The sequence below is a fragment of the Anopheles coluzzii genome, chromosome X (assembly GCF_943734685.1).
Source record: "Anopheles coluzzii chromosome X, AcolN3, whole genome shotgun sequence".
Taxonomy (NCBI): Eukaryota; Metazoa; Arthropoda; class Insecta; order Diptera; family Culicidae; genus Anopheles; species Anopheles coluzzii.
Window position 1 is genome coordinate 8,742,110 of NC_064669.1, and position 15,565 is coordinate 8,757,674.

Below are 15,565 nucleotides of genomic sequence, written 5' to 3' on the forward strand. Positions count from 1 at the left end.
CAGACGAGGTCTCTACCGTCTTCAAATTCACATTCGTCTCTCGTCTCGTCTTTATCGCTATTTGCGCGTGCAGCAGCAATGTCTATTATGTAGTCTCCCGAGTGTCGGTACGACTCCACACACCTCGTGCCCCTTTATTCTTTCTCTCTCTCCCTAGCTCTCTCTCTCTCTCTCTCTCTCTCTCTCTCTCGATGTCTTGCTCAACTCTGAACCTCTTTGAGGAGCTAGTCGGAGGAGAGCAGCAGAAGACCCAGTGCAAGACACTTTCGGGAGGGTTTTTTCTTGGGCTGATAGAATCGAATTGCTAAAGTCACGAAATAAATAACCCCAATCGAGAGAATCTTGCGTCTGCGAGCCTAACTCGGTCCCCGAAGCCACTCAGACGGCTCCCTTGCATCCCCCGCCGCCCAGGGAGCTCCCAACCAGAGAGGAGCCCGAGTTTTTTTTTTGTGGCCGCGCGTGAGAGCCTAAAAACCCGTTCAACAACCTGCCTGCCTGCCTGCCTGCGAGCGCGCACCCAAACCAGACGCGAGAAGCCTCCTCGCAGGCATCTGGCATGTGGGTTTCTTGCCGTTGCTCTTGCTGTTTGCTAATGCTGCTCAACTGCTCATTTCTTTCTCGTCGCCGCTCCGTTTCCCCGCCACGCGGAACGGTTGGGCTCTGCCAACGGGCCTCCACGGTACGGTTGGGCTTTGTTTCGTGCAGCCGTGCCAGTGTGGTTTGATGCTCGGGCCCGGAATGCAGCGCACGGACTGCTACGGCGTCCTGCGGTTGTTGTTTTATTTTTAACTTTTTTTATGTATCGTTCCTACCGGGCGGGATTTGCTCAATCAAAGTGTCGGTGTGAGTGTCTGGGTCTAAGAATTTGTGTGTATGGCGACAAGCTGATTGCAAGATTGCAGTGATGTCCCGGCGTGTGCTCTTTGCTGGATAGTTTTGTGTGTGTTTATTTTGTTCTGTTGTTTTTGGAAAGCTGTGTGAAGAAAGCCGTTGACCGGCACGGTGACAGTGTCCTGACTATCAACCCCGGGAGGGCGGCAAGTAAACAGCAAGCAGTGTGTGCTGGGTCGTCCCATGTCGGACCTGAGCCGTCTAGTAACAATCAACCCGAAGGTGACATCGAGCAAGAAGCAGCGCGCAGCGCCGAACCCGAACGTCGTCAAGTGATCCTGTGAGTTCCAGGGGGAAACAAAACGTTATTGTAGAGATATTAAGATCTAGGCAACTGTTGGTCGTTTTGAGAGAGCTTTATAAGGTCGCTGGAATTCCAACATCTGTGAAGATCTTCAAATTCTGATGATGATCGGTATCGGATGTATGTCTGGAACGTCTTGAGCAAATCTCCTTCAGAATCCTGAGATCCTCTTGGGGAACCTCTGCTGGAAAGGTCATAATAGCGCTTGTTGAACTTCTATAGGAACTCCAACAGAAAACAAAATCTCATGCTGGAATATCATAAGGCTGCTCTGGCTCGAATGAAAGACCCTCTGCTACAGCAAGTGAAGTTCCCACAGACCAACCATCGGGAAATTGCACCCTCACGCCATTAATTGGCGCCGCAAACTATCGATATTCTTCCCGTTATCAGCTACCGGTTGATTTGGCCAACAGGTGGATTTTTTGGGGCCGGGCCCAGTTCCCTCGCTCACAACCGTACCGGCAAAAAGAGGGACAGCACGTTGCATTGCAGCTTGAGTGCCTGGTGGGGTTTGTTTTGTTTTCGGCTACTACGCTACGAAGCACACGCACAGACACTGGATGGAATCTAGCGCGGCAATCATCAACTCCTAGCCTAGCCCCCCCCCCCTCCTCCCCCTTTTTCCTCGGTCGACTTAACCACATTTCCTCCTTTCTCCACCTCGCACGCTCGCTACCGTTTTCGATACCGGTACAGGCAACGCGGTACAGCCGTTGGACGTCATAATGGCAGGTTAATGGGTTGCGGCGGTTGGAAATTCGAACTTCCGCATTTGGAAAACCTTTTTTTTTTTTTTTTTGGCTCGCTTCGTTCGCGAGAGCACGGCAAGCGACCGCGTTTTTTTTCGGCCGCATCGCAGTGTGTGACACGGTTTTGACCTTGCGGTGCGCGACTAAATGCCGTCCAGCCGCGTGTGACGGCGAACCGTGGCGCTAATGCTGGAGAAGGCGCAGGCACCGAAGTTTGACGGGGACCGATTAGGGGCGGGTTTTGTGCGCCAAACCAAACCAAACTGAGACAAGAAAATAAAAAGGAAGTCAACATCGAGACACCTTCCCGTCTCGAGGAGATGCTCCCGTTCAGTGCAAAAAGGTCGTTGCCGTCGTCACCCGGAGCGGAACAGTGGAAGATTTGGGGTCTTTTCGCTCGGCAGATTCGGTGGCTTTCCCTCCAGGTGAGCGATCCTTCAGCTGAGGCGTTGAGGATGGGGAAGAAATGCCCAGAACCCGTTCTCCTAATTTTACCCTTCACGGTCGGCCTTTGCCTCAGCATCCTGCAAATTTGCCTGAGCCGCCGGAGCGGAGGATGCACCCCAAATTGTGCCTGCGGATCATCAGAAATTACTACCCCGGAACGGTGAACTCCACGAGATGGTCCAAACAGAACGGGATGGAGAAACCGATGCAAGAGAGCACATCTTCTTGCTGTTTTGCCCCTCCCGCTAGCGTTCGCTAGCTGAATATTGTTTAATTTTAGGCGTAAATTATTGAACGCTGCTTGTGTCTGTACGGTCCCGTTCGTAATGAAAGTTGAACCTACCTCGACACTCGACGCGTATGTATGTGTGAGTGTGGGGTGGCCCTACTGGGCGTGGGGCTGCTACTGGGACTAGCTCAAGGACGGACGGGCCATTGGCGTATTTGCAAGCCTTAGCAGCACGAAGTAGCAGAAGAAAAAAAAACGAGCCATCGAAGGCGAACGCAAAGTGAAGGGACCAACACCCCGGTGATCGGTTATTTGGCGATGGCTGTGAGGTAAACCCCCTGATATATATATATATATATTTTTTTACTGCAAAGACCGTTGGCAACCTTTTTGGCAAACGAGGGGAGCGAACAAGGCTCGCCGAAGATCTGCATGCAGCTCGAGGCCTGCAGCGGCTCCAGACGAACGGTCAAGAACAGGTTTTCTTTCTTTTCGGAGCCCGATGCCGTGTGCTCTGCCGTCATTCCCCCATGCGCAAGGCATCAGCCAGCATCAGGGCTAGGTCGCTCTGTCTGCTTCTTGGGGCTCCAATTTCTGGAGTGGGTACATCGGGGTGGTATAGCCTGGACACTGCGACGGCATAAGTAGCAGCAGTAGTAGCACTGGCTTCCAAATGGCCAGTTCACACGGCAGAGATCGTTCGCCAGAATTCGGATGAGTGTCCGATGATGCAATCGACACAATCGACGGGTAGTTTGAAGATCTCTGGGTGCGCTCTCGGATTACGTAACGGCCGGGCGAAGATGGGGTCACCAAGAGCCACGCTGCCAGATGATGGGCAAAGAGCGAGAGCAAGAAGAGAAACAACAACAAAACGTCACCAACTCCCAATTCCACCGGCGTTGGGCAAAAGGCCAACATCTCCCATCTTGCTCGGAAGAAGCGGCCCGCAAAAGCAGCAGGTCCCATTAGATACGAACACCCCCGGCCTGGCCAGGGCACACGAAGTCTGGCAAAACAGTCACGAACGAAGTTTTGTGTAACCGCTCGGGATCGTTCCATGGCATGTTTCTCCTGGGGAGATTGTGACATGTTCGGATCTTTGGGATTACCGGGATTTTAAAGGCCTTGGATCGATGGCAACATCCTTCTGGCGGCGTCTAGCTCTTGGCTCGGTTGAGCAACGGTCCCAACACCCAAGAGATAAGGACGACTGGGTGATTGGCGAACCGTAGGTTACAGTTGCTGCTCGGGCGTCTCGGACGCTGGAACACGCGTCAGGGAACACGCTTGGAACCCGTTTTTGTTGTGGCCGTTGTTTCCTCTCAGCTGCCACTGTGCACCGTTTTTCGATCGATCTTTCTTCTTCGACCTTTTCGTCAGACTCTGCATCCCCTCGCCCCACAACACCAACCAGTTGTACCAATTGCGGCTCTAGGCGAGGGCATAAAAATAGGTCAATGGCTGCGTCGTGCATTGGAGGATGTTGCCGGGTATCTTGCGTTATCGCGCTCGCTTTAAGCGGTTGGATATTGGGGCACTGATAGCCAAAACGGGCGGAGTGATGAGAGAGAGAGAGAGAGAGATGCGCATGTGGGCTAGATTCGTGTGCTTGATGAAACATAATTAGCATACCCATTGTAGGTTCGGGTTACTGGCATCAATTCCAACCTATTCTGGTTTTTTTTATGCCTGCCCATTTAAAGGATCCTCTCTCCTCGATATCTTGGTTTGTAGTACCGGTCAATAAATTTCAAGATCTCCATATTTTGCTCGCAATATCTCCAATTCGATGCTCTGTAGAGTCTTGCAAGCTCCAAAGGCCTGATTGATCGAAATGGACCGAAGGCAACCAACTGACAGGCCTTCTGCTCTCACATACTCTGCATCGTACCACGAACTAGCTTCGGATATTCGAATATTCAGCCAAACGCGCCATCTATCTGGCTGGTGTGCGTTGGCTTGCAAACCATACTTACACAGCTACATCCTCCCTGCATCCTCCCTGTTCGTCTCGCCAGCAAATCAATATGATTGATGAGACGAGTGACGAGACCGCTGGGCCTGGCAGAATTCGCCAGGAAGTGGGTAGCGTAGTAGCGCTTGGGGGAAACTCGTTCCGCGAATTAAGCTTCCTCCGTTGCCTTGCTGGGCCGGCTTGATCGGTCGGGATTGTTCGACCCTTCTTCTTTGCGCTATTTGTTCAGCTAACGTTCCTCTCCAACCTCCCCAGAGTAGACACTCTCGTGCCACCTACAAGCGAACAGCAGAGACCTTTGCAAGGGTTGTGCAGGTTTCCTCATCGAGCAGCGAGCCCCGAGAACAGGTTTGCTCTAAGAGAAAAACCGACAACGGACAGCAGATCCTGACAATCATTCATGTCCCGATACAAAAGAGAGCCAGACAGAGAGAAGGAGAGAGGGAGGGAGAAAAAGAGAACAGTATCGCTGTGTACACCCGGGCGAGTGCAAATAAATTATGTACAGTTATCGATAGCGCAAGCAAAGATGGCTGACCTCTGGAGGCTGTCACACAGAGAGATGAGAGAGAGAGAGAGAGAGAGAGAGAGAGAGAGAGAAAGACCAAGCAGTGCTGCCGCTTGCTGTTGGGTCGCCGATATTGATGGCACACCACGGCAGACAAAGTTACACCTGAGCGGCGCACAAAGAACCATTAAGCTCTGGGGCAATGAGTTCCACCGGCTGCTGTTGTAGGAGGTGGTACTGGTGACGCTCATCACGAATTACGTTGCGGCTTTCGCTTTTTTCGTGTCGCAGTCGGTTTGCAGCTAATCCATCTCCAATCGACATGCCAGCTAACACACACACACACACACACACAGACTAAGGGATCTGGGCTCTTGGCTCTGATCTATGTGCAGTACCCAGGAAGAAGCAACTATATAGAAGTTTGCCTTTAAGCATCGTGGAAGCTTTATTGGTATAATTTCAATGATCCGAGAGAAAAATGGAAATTTTTATTGGGTGCGCTGCATAACAGCGACCATCAACCGCTTGGGGCTCTTCGTTTATTCTCGGACTGTGGAATGAGGCTACGAAGTGAGCAAATAATCTAACTACCGCGAAGTCAAGATGCAATCAATTGAATGTGAACTTAGTCCTCCGACCTGCTGCAGACAAGAAGAATGTATGAAAAAGATATTTTAGCGATTCAAGTGACCGTTAGGATTGATTTTGCTGATTATAACAATTATATATTAGTTCAATTAATTCAAGATAGCCGGGAATTCCTTATGAGTTGCTCTATAGTACTCATTTGGTGATCGAGAGCTTTTTAAGCTCCATTTTTATTTAGCAATCAAATTTGAAACGATTTAGAAGATTTCTATTGGAAAAAAAACCTCCATACAGCCCTATTCAGTGGCCTACGTATGAGTGTTTTTGTTCCACCGTTTTGCTTGGGGTGACTTGTCCCCATCAAACAGCGCGACAAGTGCTTGTGATCTGTTCTGCCTAAGTGAATTTTAGCGACGCAACAAACAAGCCGCCAAACGCTAGCTGCAAATTAAAATGTTTGAGCAAATTAATCACCAAGCTGCCAATTACAATCTTTGAAGTGGCGAACAGGTTTTCAGCTGTTTGGAGTGAAGGGTTTTTTGTAGAACAAATTCTCCTGATCGCTAAAAAAGGAGCTTTTCCAAGTGTGGCTGGCATAGAAAGGTTTTTTTTCTATGAAAAATCCAATTTAATCCAAAAACCAATCTGAAAAAGGCATTCACTAGTGCCACACAAGTAAACATTTCAAAATATCCAAGAAATTCTTGTATTTTATCCTGGTGACCGTCTAGCCCCATAGCCCCCAAAGTCACTCCTTTTTCAACCATTTTTAAAACCCTTCTAAAACGGTTATGCGTTGCGGTTATTTCCACTGAAACTCATTTATAAGTGAGTAAATAGGTGTAAAATGGCTATGAGATTTAAATCGGTTTATAATGAACAGGTTTGTAAGTGAGTTATAACATGGAAAGTACTTGCTTCAAGTTTGCTACCTGTCATATGCAGATCAAATACCTCAAAGACGTCGAAAACAAGCGAATTGACGAATTACGAAAACGTACATTTTGCATGTCGACGAACAAAACCATCTGTTGCGGATACAGGGTTTTCCAGGAGTTATCATAGCTGTGGGACACTTTATTGGCTCTTTCATACTCTATAGCACCCTTGTTGGACAAACCTAACAGGAATTTCCTAAGAGCCTGTTCCGAAAGGGTGCCATAGAGTCCAATTTCCATCACATGAAGTTGACTTCCCATAAGAAAGAGTCAAGGAAGTGTCCCACTCCTATGAGAACCCCTGGAAAAACCCTCTAAAACCACTTTTTGGAATACATTTTCTTCTTCTTCCATTTGGAACATTTTTTTCCCGAAATTGCTAATGTCTGTTCATGGTGATGCAAAAGAAACTAGTAATCAAAGCCAAATCAAAGCGTCCCACTTCGATCATCAAGCACTGTAGTGCTAGAATGCTGCCGGTTTGCTTATAAGCCCCCCCCCCCCCCCACGGACGCTGCTTCTCTTGTTGGGTTTACTGCAAAGGACGGCTTCGTTAACGCTCGCATCGTTAACACTGGGTAAGTGTGTGGTGCACACACACACACACACACACACAAAGGCCGATTGACGACAGGTCAGCTCTTTGTTCTTCGCCAGTCGCAGCCTGCGAGCGCACACAACGCTCAGCGTGGGTGTAGCGAGAGAGAGAAAGAGAGAGCGAGAGCACTAAGGCAGGCAGCGAGGGCACTCTGTTTGCACTTTTATAAATTCCTGCAGTCATTCACACCGGCTGTTCGCTACAACGGCATAACCGCCAACACAACCTTGGCGACGCTATTGGGCGTAAGCCAACGCAGGAACGCAGATGTCACCTGGACCAGTGCCTTGACCACAGCAAAAGCTGGAATGGAAGGCTTTTTACTGTGTGTCTGTTTTTTTTTTTTGCTGTTGGGATACTAATCCCTCTTCTTCCGCTTCCCGCAGGCGTACCTGCGGGCGATCAACAGCGGCGTCGACGACATACGGGAGCTGCTGCTGTCGGAGAAGGCGCGCACCGAGCTGCAGCAGCCGACCGGGCCCCAGCTGGTGCAGCAGTCGGTCAGCACGCGGAAGGTCATCGACAGCGAGGACACCGACATCCGGCAGCTCGCCAAACCGGACGGTACGCTCGTGACGGAGAAGGAGCAGACGCGCCAGCACGAGGAGCTGGTCGACGACGCGCTGCCGGAGCCGGACGGCGGCTACGACCAGGTGGACAGCGGTGAGCGCATCATCGACCAGAAGGTAAGTACCGGCGAATCGCACCCAAACGTGCACCTAATTGTTGTGACTTTTTTTTTCCCCCCGGTCCAGTCGTCCGCCCAGCGGTACTTCAAGCAGCGGGACGAGCAGCATGTCGATCTGATCGGATCGGGCGGGGAAGTGATCGGACACGAGATGCGGTACGCAGCAGAGCAGACCCAGATGAGCAGGGACGGTGGTGGTGGTGGTGCCGGCGGTGTGGGACGTGCGGGCGAGCCGGGCGGCGGCCTGCTCGCCGACTGGGACAGCCTCTCGGACCGGTTGCGCAAGGCGCGCCGGCTCGGCCGGCATCCAAAGGAGCTGGCGCTCGGGCCGGGCGGCGTCACTCAGCCGGCGGCCGGCAACCTGCTGCCGGGCGGGCTCCCCGTCCTGAACGACCGGCTCGACGCGCTCACCAAGAAGCCGCTCGACTTCGACAAGGAGGAGGAAACGCGCAAGGCGGAAACGAGCAAGTGGCTCGAGTCGCACTTCGGCAGCGAGTCGCGGTCGTCGCGCGACTCGCGCGAAGACCTGGACGAGCTGGTCGAGCCGACCAAGCGCACCTACTTCAACGTGACGATCAAGTCGGGCGACGGGCCGGCCGAGCCGGACGGCCGGCGGGGCAGCACCACCGTGCGCCCGGCGGGCGAGTGGGCGGGCCGCCGGGGGCTCGGGGGCTCCCGCGAGGATCTGCTGCTGGTGGAGCGCGGTTCCAGCCACGATGCGGGCTACCGGTCCGGGGACCGGTACCGGTCGGGCAGCGAGGAACCGACTGGCCGGCCCGTCCAGCGCCAGCACTCCACGGTGCAGCCTCCGTCCGCCGGGGGGCCGATATACGCGTCCGCCTACCTGACCGCGCCCCGACCGAAGGTGGCGAACGGGGCCGGGGCGGAGCGCAACTTTCACGCCCGGTACGGGCGGTCCGTGTCGCCCGACCGGCACTCGGTGGGCCAGATCGGGGCACCGGCCGACGGTCGGCCAACCGTGCCGCAACGGCGCAAAGTGCTCGAACGGCGCCAGGTCGCCGTTCAGCAGCAGCTGCAGCAGCAACAGCAACAGCAACAGCAGCAGTACCACGGCAAACAACCGGTCGTACATCATGGGTACGCACCGCGCAGTCGCTCCGTCTCCCCGATCCAGATACCGCCCGTAGTGACGACACTGCGCAAACCGTACCAGAAGACGCGCTTCAGCAGCATACAGGATCTAAGTCACGCCGGCGGCCCACAGCAGCTCCAGCAGCACCAGCAGCAGCAGCAACGCACAGTGAGCCGGGCGCAGAGTACGCCGCCGAAGGCGAACCGCGTCGGTTCCGCCATCGGCAACTCCATCCGCAAGCTGATGGGCAAGATCCGGTCCGCCAGTGCGGAGCGCAAGCTCAAGCTCAAAAACACGAAGCAGCAGCAGCAGCAGCAGCAGCAACGATCGCAATCGCCCTCACCGTCCACCCAGCACAAGCGACAGTCCGGCAACGGCGGCAGCAACACCACCACCACCACCTACCAGCAGTACAACGTGATCGACGGGCACATTAGCAGCGGCGGCGGGTCGCCCCTGCTCGGCCACCACCACCCGTACGGGGGCGACGAGCAGCGGTTCGCGAACGGTGGCCGATCGCAGTCGCAGCTTGCGCTCAGTCACAGGCCGACCGGTGCCGGCGCAAGACGTGATTCGGCGCGCGAACACCGTCCCTACACCGAGCGGCGCGGCTCCTCCGACGTACTGTCCGACATGACGACCGGCAGCGGTGGTGGTGGTGGTGGTGGCGGAGGGGGTCCAACGCCACGCCAGAAGTACTATCTCGGTGAAAACCCGTACGGTGGCAGCATCTTCGGCAAGGAAAACAAATACAACCCGGCAGCAGCGGCGGCGGCGGCGGCGGCCGCAGCGGCAGGGCGAGATCGGCGCGAGGAACGTGTCTACAACGCCGCCCATACACGGTGAGTTTGTGCTTTCGATGTTGTTGGTGTCCGCAGAGCCAAAGATGGAGCGGTGGCCGGACACACCACCATATCTGGCCACCCGGCTGTGCGTTGGTGTGGCGGGAGTCCGCAGACTTGCGTAGGGCAGTTCTGGTAGAGCAGACATGTAAACAAACCAAATGGTGCTGGGAACCGGTTTGATTGGACCCACCCCCATAGAAGGTTAGGACAGAAGGATCGGGCAACGGGGCGGTCAGTAGGCACGCTGGTAGGGTTTGGAACAGTGACACGAGCCATTGGCATGAATCAACTCGATGGATAGTGTGTGGTGGATAGTTGGCTGTTGAAAAATGTTCGATAGGGGGGACACTTTTAGCATGTAAACGTCGTCTAAGAGCACATGAAACTGTAGGCGCAATCATCCCTTCCCCTTGGTGATGTTGGATGAAATTATTTGGTAGATCCAAACACATCAGGGGCACTTTGGGTGACATTAGAAGGTATTCAATGGTTGATCCAAGAACATCAGAGGCACTTTTGGTGATGTTGGAAATTATTCTATGGTGGATTCAAGCACATCAGAGGCTCTTTTGGTGATGTTGGATGAAATTATTTGGTGGATCCAAGCACACCAGAGGTGCTTTTGGTGACGTTAGAAGGTATTCAATGGTTGAACCAAGAACATCAGAGGCACTTTTGGTGATGTTGGATGACTATTTGGTTACAACTTCTCGCTGGACACTTCAGGAAGGCCTACATTCGTTTGAAGGGTTAGGGCCTCCACTCGTGTTAATCCGCCATTGATGGGAACCAATCATTTTACCCCTTCGGTGCCATTCTTTCACAAGCACGTTGTACTTTACCTTCTCGATTGCTTCAACGATTTCTCCAGGACACCATTACCCTAGAAAACTCGACCTGGAGTGGACCTGCAAACTTGGAGGAAAGTTTTAAGAGAGAATCATAGCATCATCAATTTCTGAGCTTCTCGCACTGCTTTTATAGCTTTATAATGGTGTATGCTAACATCCAATCTAATAGCTGCTATGATATACAACAAATGTGAAGATGTTCTTGGGTCTTGGAAAGGGAGACTTTGCTGGTCATTCCCCTTCTAAGGCAAAAAGTACAAGCGGCCGAACCATTTCAGATTACATCCGGGACCAGATGTTTGCGTCAAAGTGTTGTTGTTTGTTTACGAAACTGAGGAAACAGCCCGAAGAGGAGCTGGCTCACGCGATCAAAGCAAAGACGGAACCTTGCCACCTTCAGCACTGTTTCGCAGCATTTAGACTTTCGCCTAATATCTTTCATTTTCTTCCCATTCCCTCTGCAGCTCGTTCAGCCAGCCGCCGCAGACGAACCTGCACACGCTGGGGCGGTTTAGCAAGAGCACCAACCGGCTGCCAACGATGGCCGGGGGCGGTGGCCACTACGAGCACGAGCCGCCGGTCCAGTACCACCCGGGCGGTGGCGGCGGCGGGTACGGTGGTGTAGTCAGCTCGCAGACCCTGCCCCGGAACGAGCAGCACCACCGGTTGCAGCGCTCGAAGCCGCTGCACTCCTCCACGATCAACGTGTCGATCGTGAACACGGTCAGCACGAACGGGGCGGGCCGGCCGCTGGCGAACACGGGCCCGGTCAAGCCGGCCCGCACCTACAAAGCGCTCAACCGCAGCAAATCGTTCAACGTGCACGGCCTGAACGGGACGAACGATCCGAGCCCGATCTATCTGGAGAAGCTGGGCGGCCGGGGCGGGCCAAAAGCCGGGGCCGCCTTCTACCGCTCCAACACGCACCTGGAGCAGCCGCCGCCGACGTACGGTCCGGCAAAGGGCGACCAGCCGTCGCCGCCGCTCCAGCTCAAGAGCCCGTCGATCGTGAACCTCGTCAGCCGTAGCACGCGCGACCTCACGCTGGCCGGCACGGACGGGTACCACCTGCCGCCGGGGCGGACCAGCCCGGACGGGCCGACGCTCGACAAGAAGAACGTGTTCCTGCGCAACCTGCAGAACCGGGCGCCGGAGCTGTACCGGACGCTGCACGGGGTCGAGCCGCCGGCGAGCGCCGCCCCACCGTCCCGCGAGTATCTCGGCTCGTACATAACGCGCGAGCAGGAGCGCACGATCGGCACCCGGTCGCCGGTGACGCTCAACAAGGACACGGCCAGCTTGGTGCGCCGGGGCAGCTCCAGCACCGACGACTACCCGCACGCGTACCAGGCCGCCGGCGACCAGCACCACCAGCAGCCGCGCGCGAAACACTACTACAAAAAGAGCGCACCACCGCCGGCGGTGGTGGGGGCTGGCCGCTACCGGGGTGAACCTGGTGGTGACCTCAAATATCAGGACATGTCCGGTGGTGGTGGTGGTGGGGGCGCCGGTGGTGTCGTCATCGAGCTGCGCACCAACTCCTAACAAAACAGTGTCCAAGAGTGGCCAAGGGTGTAACACGTTTTAACTAACCTATTTGCTCACATCCGGCCCTGCCGCGGAAGGAACACAATACATTTTCGAGATTCCGTGCCACTGAGAGAGAGGGGGGAGGAGGAGTAGGAGATCGAAGGACGATACCGGCTGAGATTGTAATTGCGCATTTTCCGTTTGTTTGGTAAGGCGCGGCGCGCGCGTGTGCCAATCGAGCCTGCTGCAATAGAGAGAGAGGAAAGGAACGTGTCGGACCAATTTTTAATTGACTATTGTAACACAACGCAATGTTTCTTCTTAAATAACAACCTGCTAAAGAATCACAAACCATTGTGTGTATGTTTTTTGTCTTCCTTTATGATAAATGCGGTAAAACCGTTTCCGGCGCTCGCTTCAAATTTAAACTCAACGGTTTTTATTCAAATGTAAACTGCGCTATCTTTTTAATTACTGGTAGCAAAATTCTGAACATTTTATGCAAGACGTGTAATATACAAATTTCATAACTGCTAGAGCCATTTTGCTGAGAAAATTTTGTAAAATACAGAAAATAGTTTTTTAAATTGTTTCCTTTTTTTATTTTCAAAAAAAATCCTTTCAACTGTGAAAAGCTATAATTTAAAAACGGTAGCGAGTTGAACCAATCTATGCACAGTTAAAGAAACTGCATTAGTTTATTTAATTTTCATCAGAATATTGCATCGATATTGGATAACGCATTCAAAAGTTATATGCCTTCCAAGTCGCTGGCTACCCGAGTAGCCTGGTGGAATAGGGGTTTTTTGCAAAAAATAATTCAAAAAAACAGTTTAATTGTACTCAAAAATTCCAGAGCTGTGTTTTACACACATATTCCAAATTTCGCACGGTTTCAGCGTTGAATCAATCCAAATTTGAGTAGAATAATGTTTTCAGAATCAAAAGGGTGTAGATTATTCGGTCGGGTGAGTGGCGGTTGCATTTTCTGGACAAAGCCCGGGAAATTCTGGATGCCGCCCGGTGCATCTCGTGTGTCACACACTAATCGATGACACAATCCTGTCCCATTAATGCGACTGCGAAACAAACAAGAACGTACTATCGCTTTCCTAAAAGCAGACCAACAACCAATACACACGTAAGCCACTACGAGCACACGCACGTTTTTTTTATGATCAATGCTTTTATTTTTTTATTCGTTTTTTGTTATATTTTAGCAAGAATAACAACGCTTCGCTGTACAGTTTCCGTATGTCTCATACATAGTTCTTATGTCTCATAGTTACGATAGTTCATCTTATGTCTCATAGTTACGATTTGGCGACAACGAAAAATGGTAAGGAACTCTTTAACCGGAACGACTGTGCCCCGGTACTGTTACTTATATTACTAATAATGTCGTTTTGCTCGCGACGATAGCTGGGATTGCCTTTTTTGTTGTCCCCAGCGCCGATTTCCTTGGGAAATCGACAATACACACCCACGCGCTTCGATAACATCAAACAACCTCTTCAGATAATACTCTTCTCCCTTAGCAGGCCATCCGCAGACGGCGACGGTTTAAAAGGCAGTTTGTTTGGCTGTAATTCTAGAAGTATGATTCCCCCCCCCCCCCCGTGCTTCCCTACTCCTTCTTAGAGTTCAATTGCAATCTCCCTAAACGGCTTCTCCGCCAAAACTGAACGCGCTCCGCTCAAGAGATAAAATACGAGAACTTAACATATGAGATACGAATGTGACTGCGTAACACCTATAACGTCAACGCGCTCTTTGGTCGAAGGGAGAGACACAGCCTACTGGTTTACCAGCCATCCGGGCCGGACCTCTACTCTTACTCTACCGACTATCGATCCGTATTATCTTACTGCCATCTCTCGCCCGGGGGGTACAGTGGTGCAAAAAAACAAAACGAAACATTAACTCAATACAACGCATTTGCTTTGGCCTGGGCACGTACGAGCTTCTCGTACTCCAACGGATTGCGGCTAAAAGAGTTGGACCACATTAAACAGAAAAGAAAACAATACAATCAATCATCAGCAGCTGGAGAAAGATGCCAGCAAGTAACCTTTGCTAACCTGTACATTGCGAACACTTCGGTCTGGACCGGATTCGTAACGTTCGGCTCGTTCAGCAGCTCCTGAATGCTCAATAGTATCTGCTTGATCGTCGTTGCCGCACGCCAGCCCTGGTTCTCGTCCAGCAGCGACAGGGCGATGGTACCGGACCGGTACACGTTCGGATGGAACAGGGGCGGCACGAACTGGCAATTGGGCGGGGTGGCCGGATAGTCGTCCTGGAACAGCATGCGAAGCTTGTAAAGGCCACCCTCCCAAAGGGTCTAAGTCGCAAAACGATAGGTCCGGAAGTAAAATGTGCGTGCGTTAGCAAAAAAAAACACGATAGACAAAAGAAGGAAAATAGACAGCCGATGCTTTACACTTACTCCCTTCTTTCCGGGAACTGCACACTCCCAGGTCAACAGATCGATCGAGCCATCGGAATTCTTCACCGGCCTGGCCACAAATCCCTGCAAATTTCAATAAAATAGAGAAGATAGAGCAGCAAACAAACATGAAGCGGTTTTGTAACAAATTTAGCATTCGCATTCGCCAACAAAAGTCGTTCGCGATCATCGGGATGGAGAGCGAAGACAGAGACAAAACCCTAACAGTCGTTCGAACTTACGTAGGGATGATCCTTCCGCCAGGCCTTCCGTTCCTCGTACAGGCGTCGTATCGCTATTCCGGACATGTTGTTCTCCTTTTCGCGTGTCCACGTTCCCTACGGCAAATTCACGAACAATAACGGAAATAAACGTTCGCACACACAAAGAGAGAGACAGAGACGAAAGAACAGAAGTGCTCGCTTCAATTGCGACTGGTGCCGGCAACAGTCTACCAGAAAATGATACCGGTTCGCCAGTAAATAATAACAGAAAGCTGTCAATCGGTTTGAATCGGTTCAACAAGTTGTCTGCTGAAGGTGCAGTAACAGGAGCAAGAAAATTAACACGTTTTTTCTGCTGTCAAGCAAATCTTTCACAGCGTCGTTGTACCAGTTAGCAGCTTGTGTTGTTATGGTTCTTTGAACTATTTTTACTTGTCAATTGTTACCAAATATTTTCAATCAAATATAAGGATGCGTTTGAGAGGAAAATATTCTTGCGAAATTGAAAATTATCCAGAACTAAAAACAATCTATTCATGAAACATTTGTGAAACATTTCAGAGGTGAATTTTGTGAAACGTTTCAACGCAGCTTTGTTTTCTTGAGTCAAGAAATCTGTTTTTCTATAAGCGAAAGGCCACGGGAGTGA

At 52.0% G+C, this 15,565-nt stretch overlaps 3 protein-coding genes across 3 annotated transcripts in view; 1 reads left to right on the forward strand and 2 right to left on the reverse strand.

The window, feature by feature from the left end:
• LOC120949573 (uncharacterized) overlaps nucleotides 1-12,594 on the forward strand; it is a 31,668-nt gene extending 19,074 nt beyond the window's left edge. Inside the window, exons 7-9 of the mRNA XM_040366976.2 lie at nucleotides 7,623-7,922; nucleotides 7,992-9,859; nucleotides 11,178-12,594. Coding sequence (XP_040222910.2) covers nucleotides 7,623-7,922; nucleotides 7,992-9,859; nucleotides 11,178-12,258 — 3,249 coding nt within the window. The 3' untranslated portion in view covers nucleotides 12,259-12,594. The remainder of the gene's footprint in view (nucleotides 1-7,622; nucleotides 7,923-7,991; nucleotides 9,860-11,177) is intronic.
• Nucleotides 1-15,565, reverse strand: part of LOC120958277 (ephrin type-B receptor 4b) — a 261,361-nt gene that overhangs the window by 103,324 nt on the left and 142,472 nt on the right. The gene's annotated exons all lie outside the window — the stretch shown is intronic.
• LOC120955756 (SUMO-conjugating enzyme UBC9-A-like) lies at nucleotides 13,410-15,509 on the reverse strand. Its single transcript, XM_040376884.2, has 4 exons — nucleotides 14,935-15,509; nucleotides 14,693-14,776; nucleotides 14,325-14,587; nucleotides 13,410-14,231 (listed from the first exon to the last, which is right to left on the reverse strand). Exons 1-4 carry the CDS (start codon nucleotides 14,998-15,000, stop codon nucleotides 14,168-14,170), a joined length of 477 nt encoding a protein of 158 aa, XP_040232818.2. The 5' UTR covers nucleotides 15,001-15,509; the 3' UTR covers nucleotides 13,410-14,167.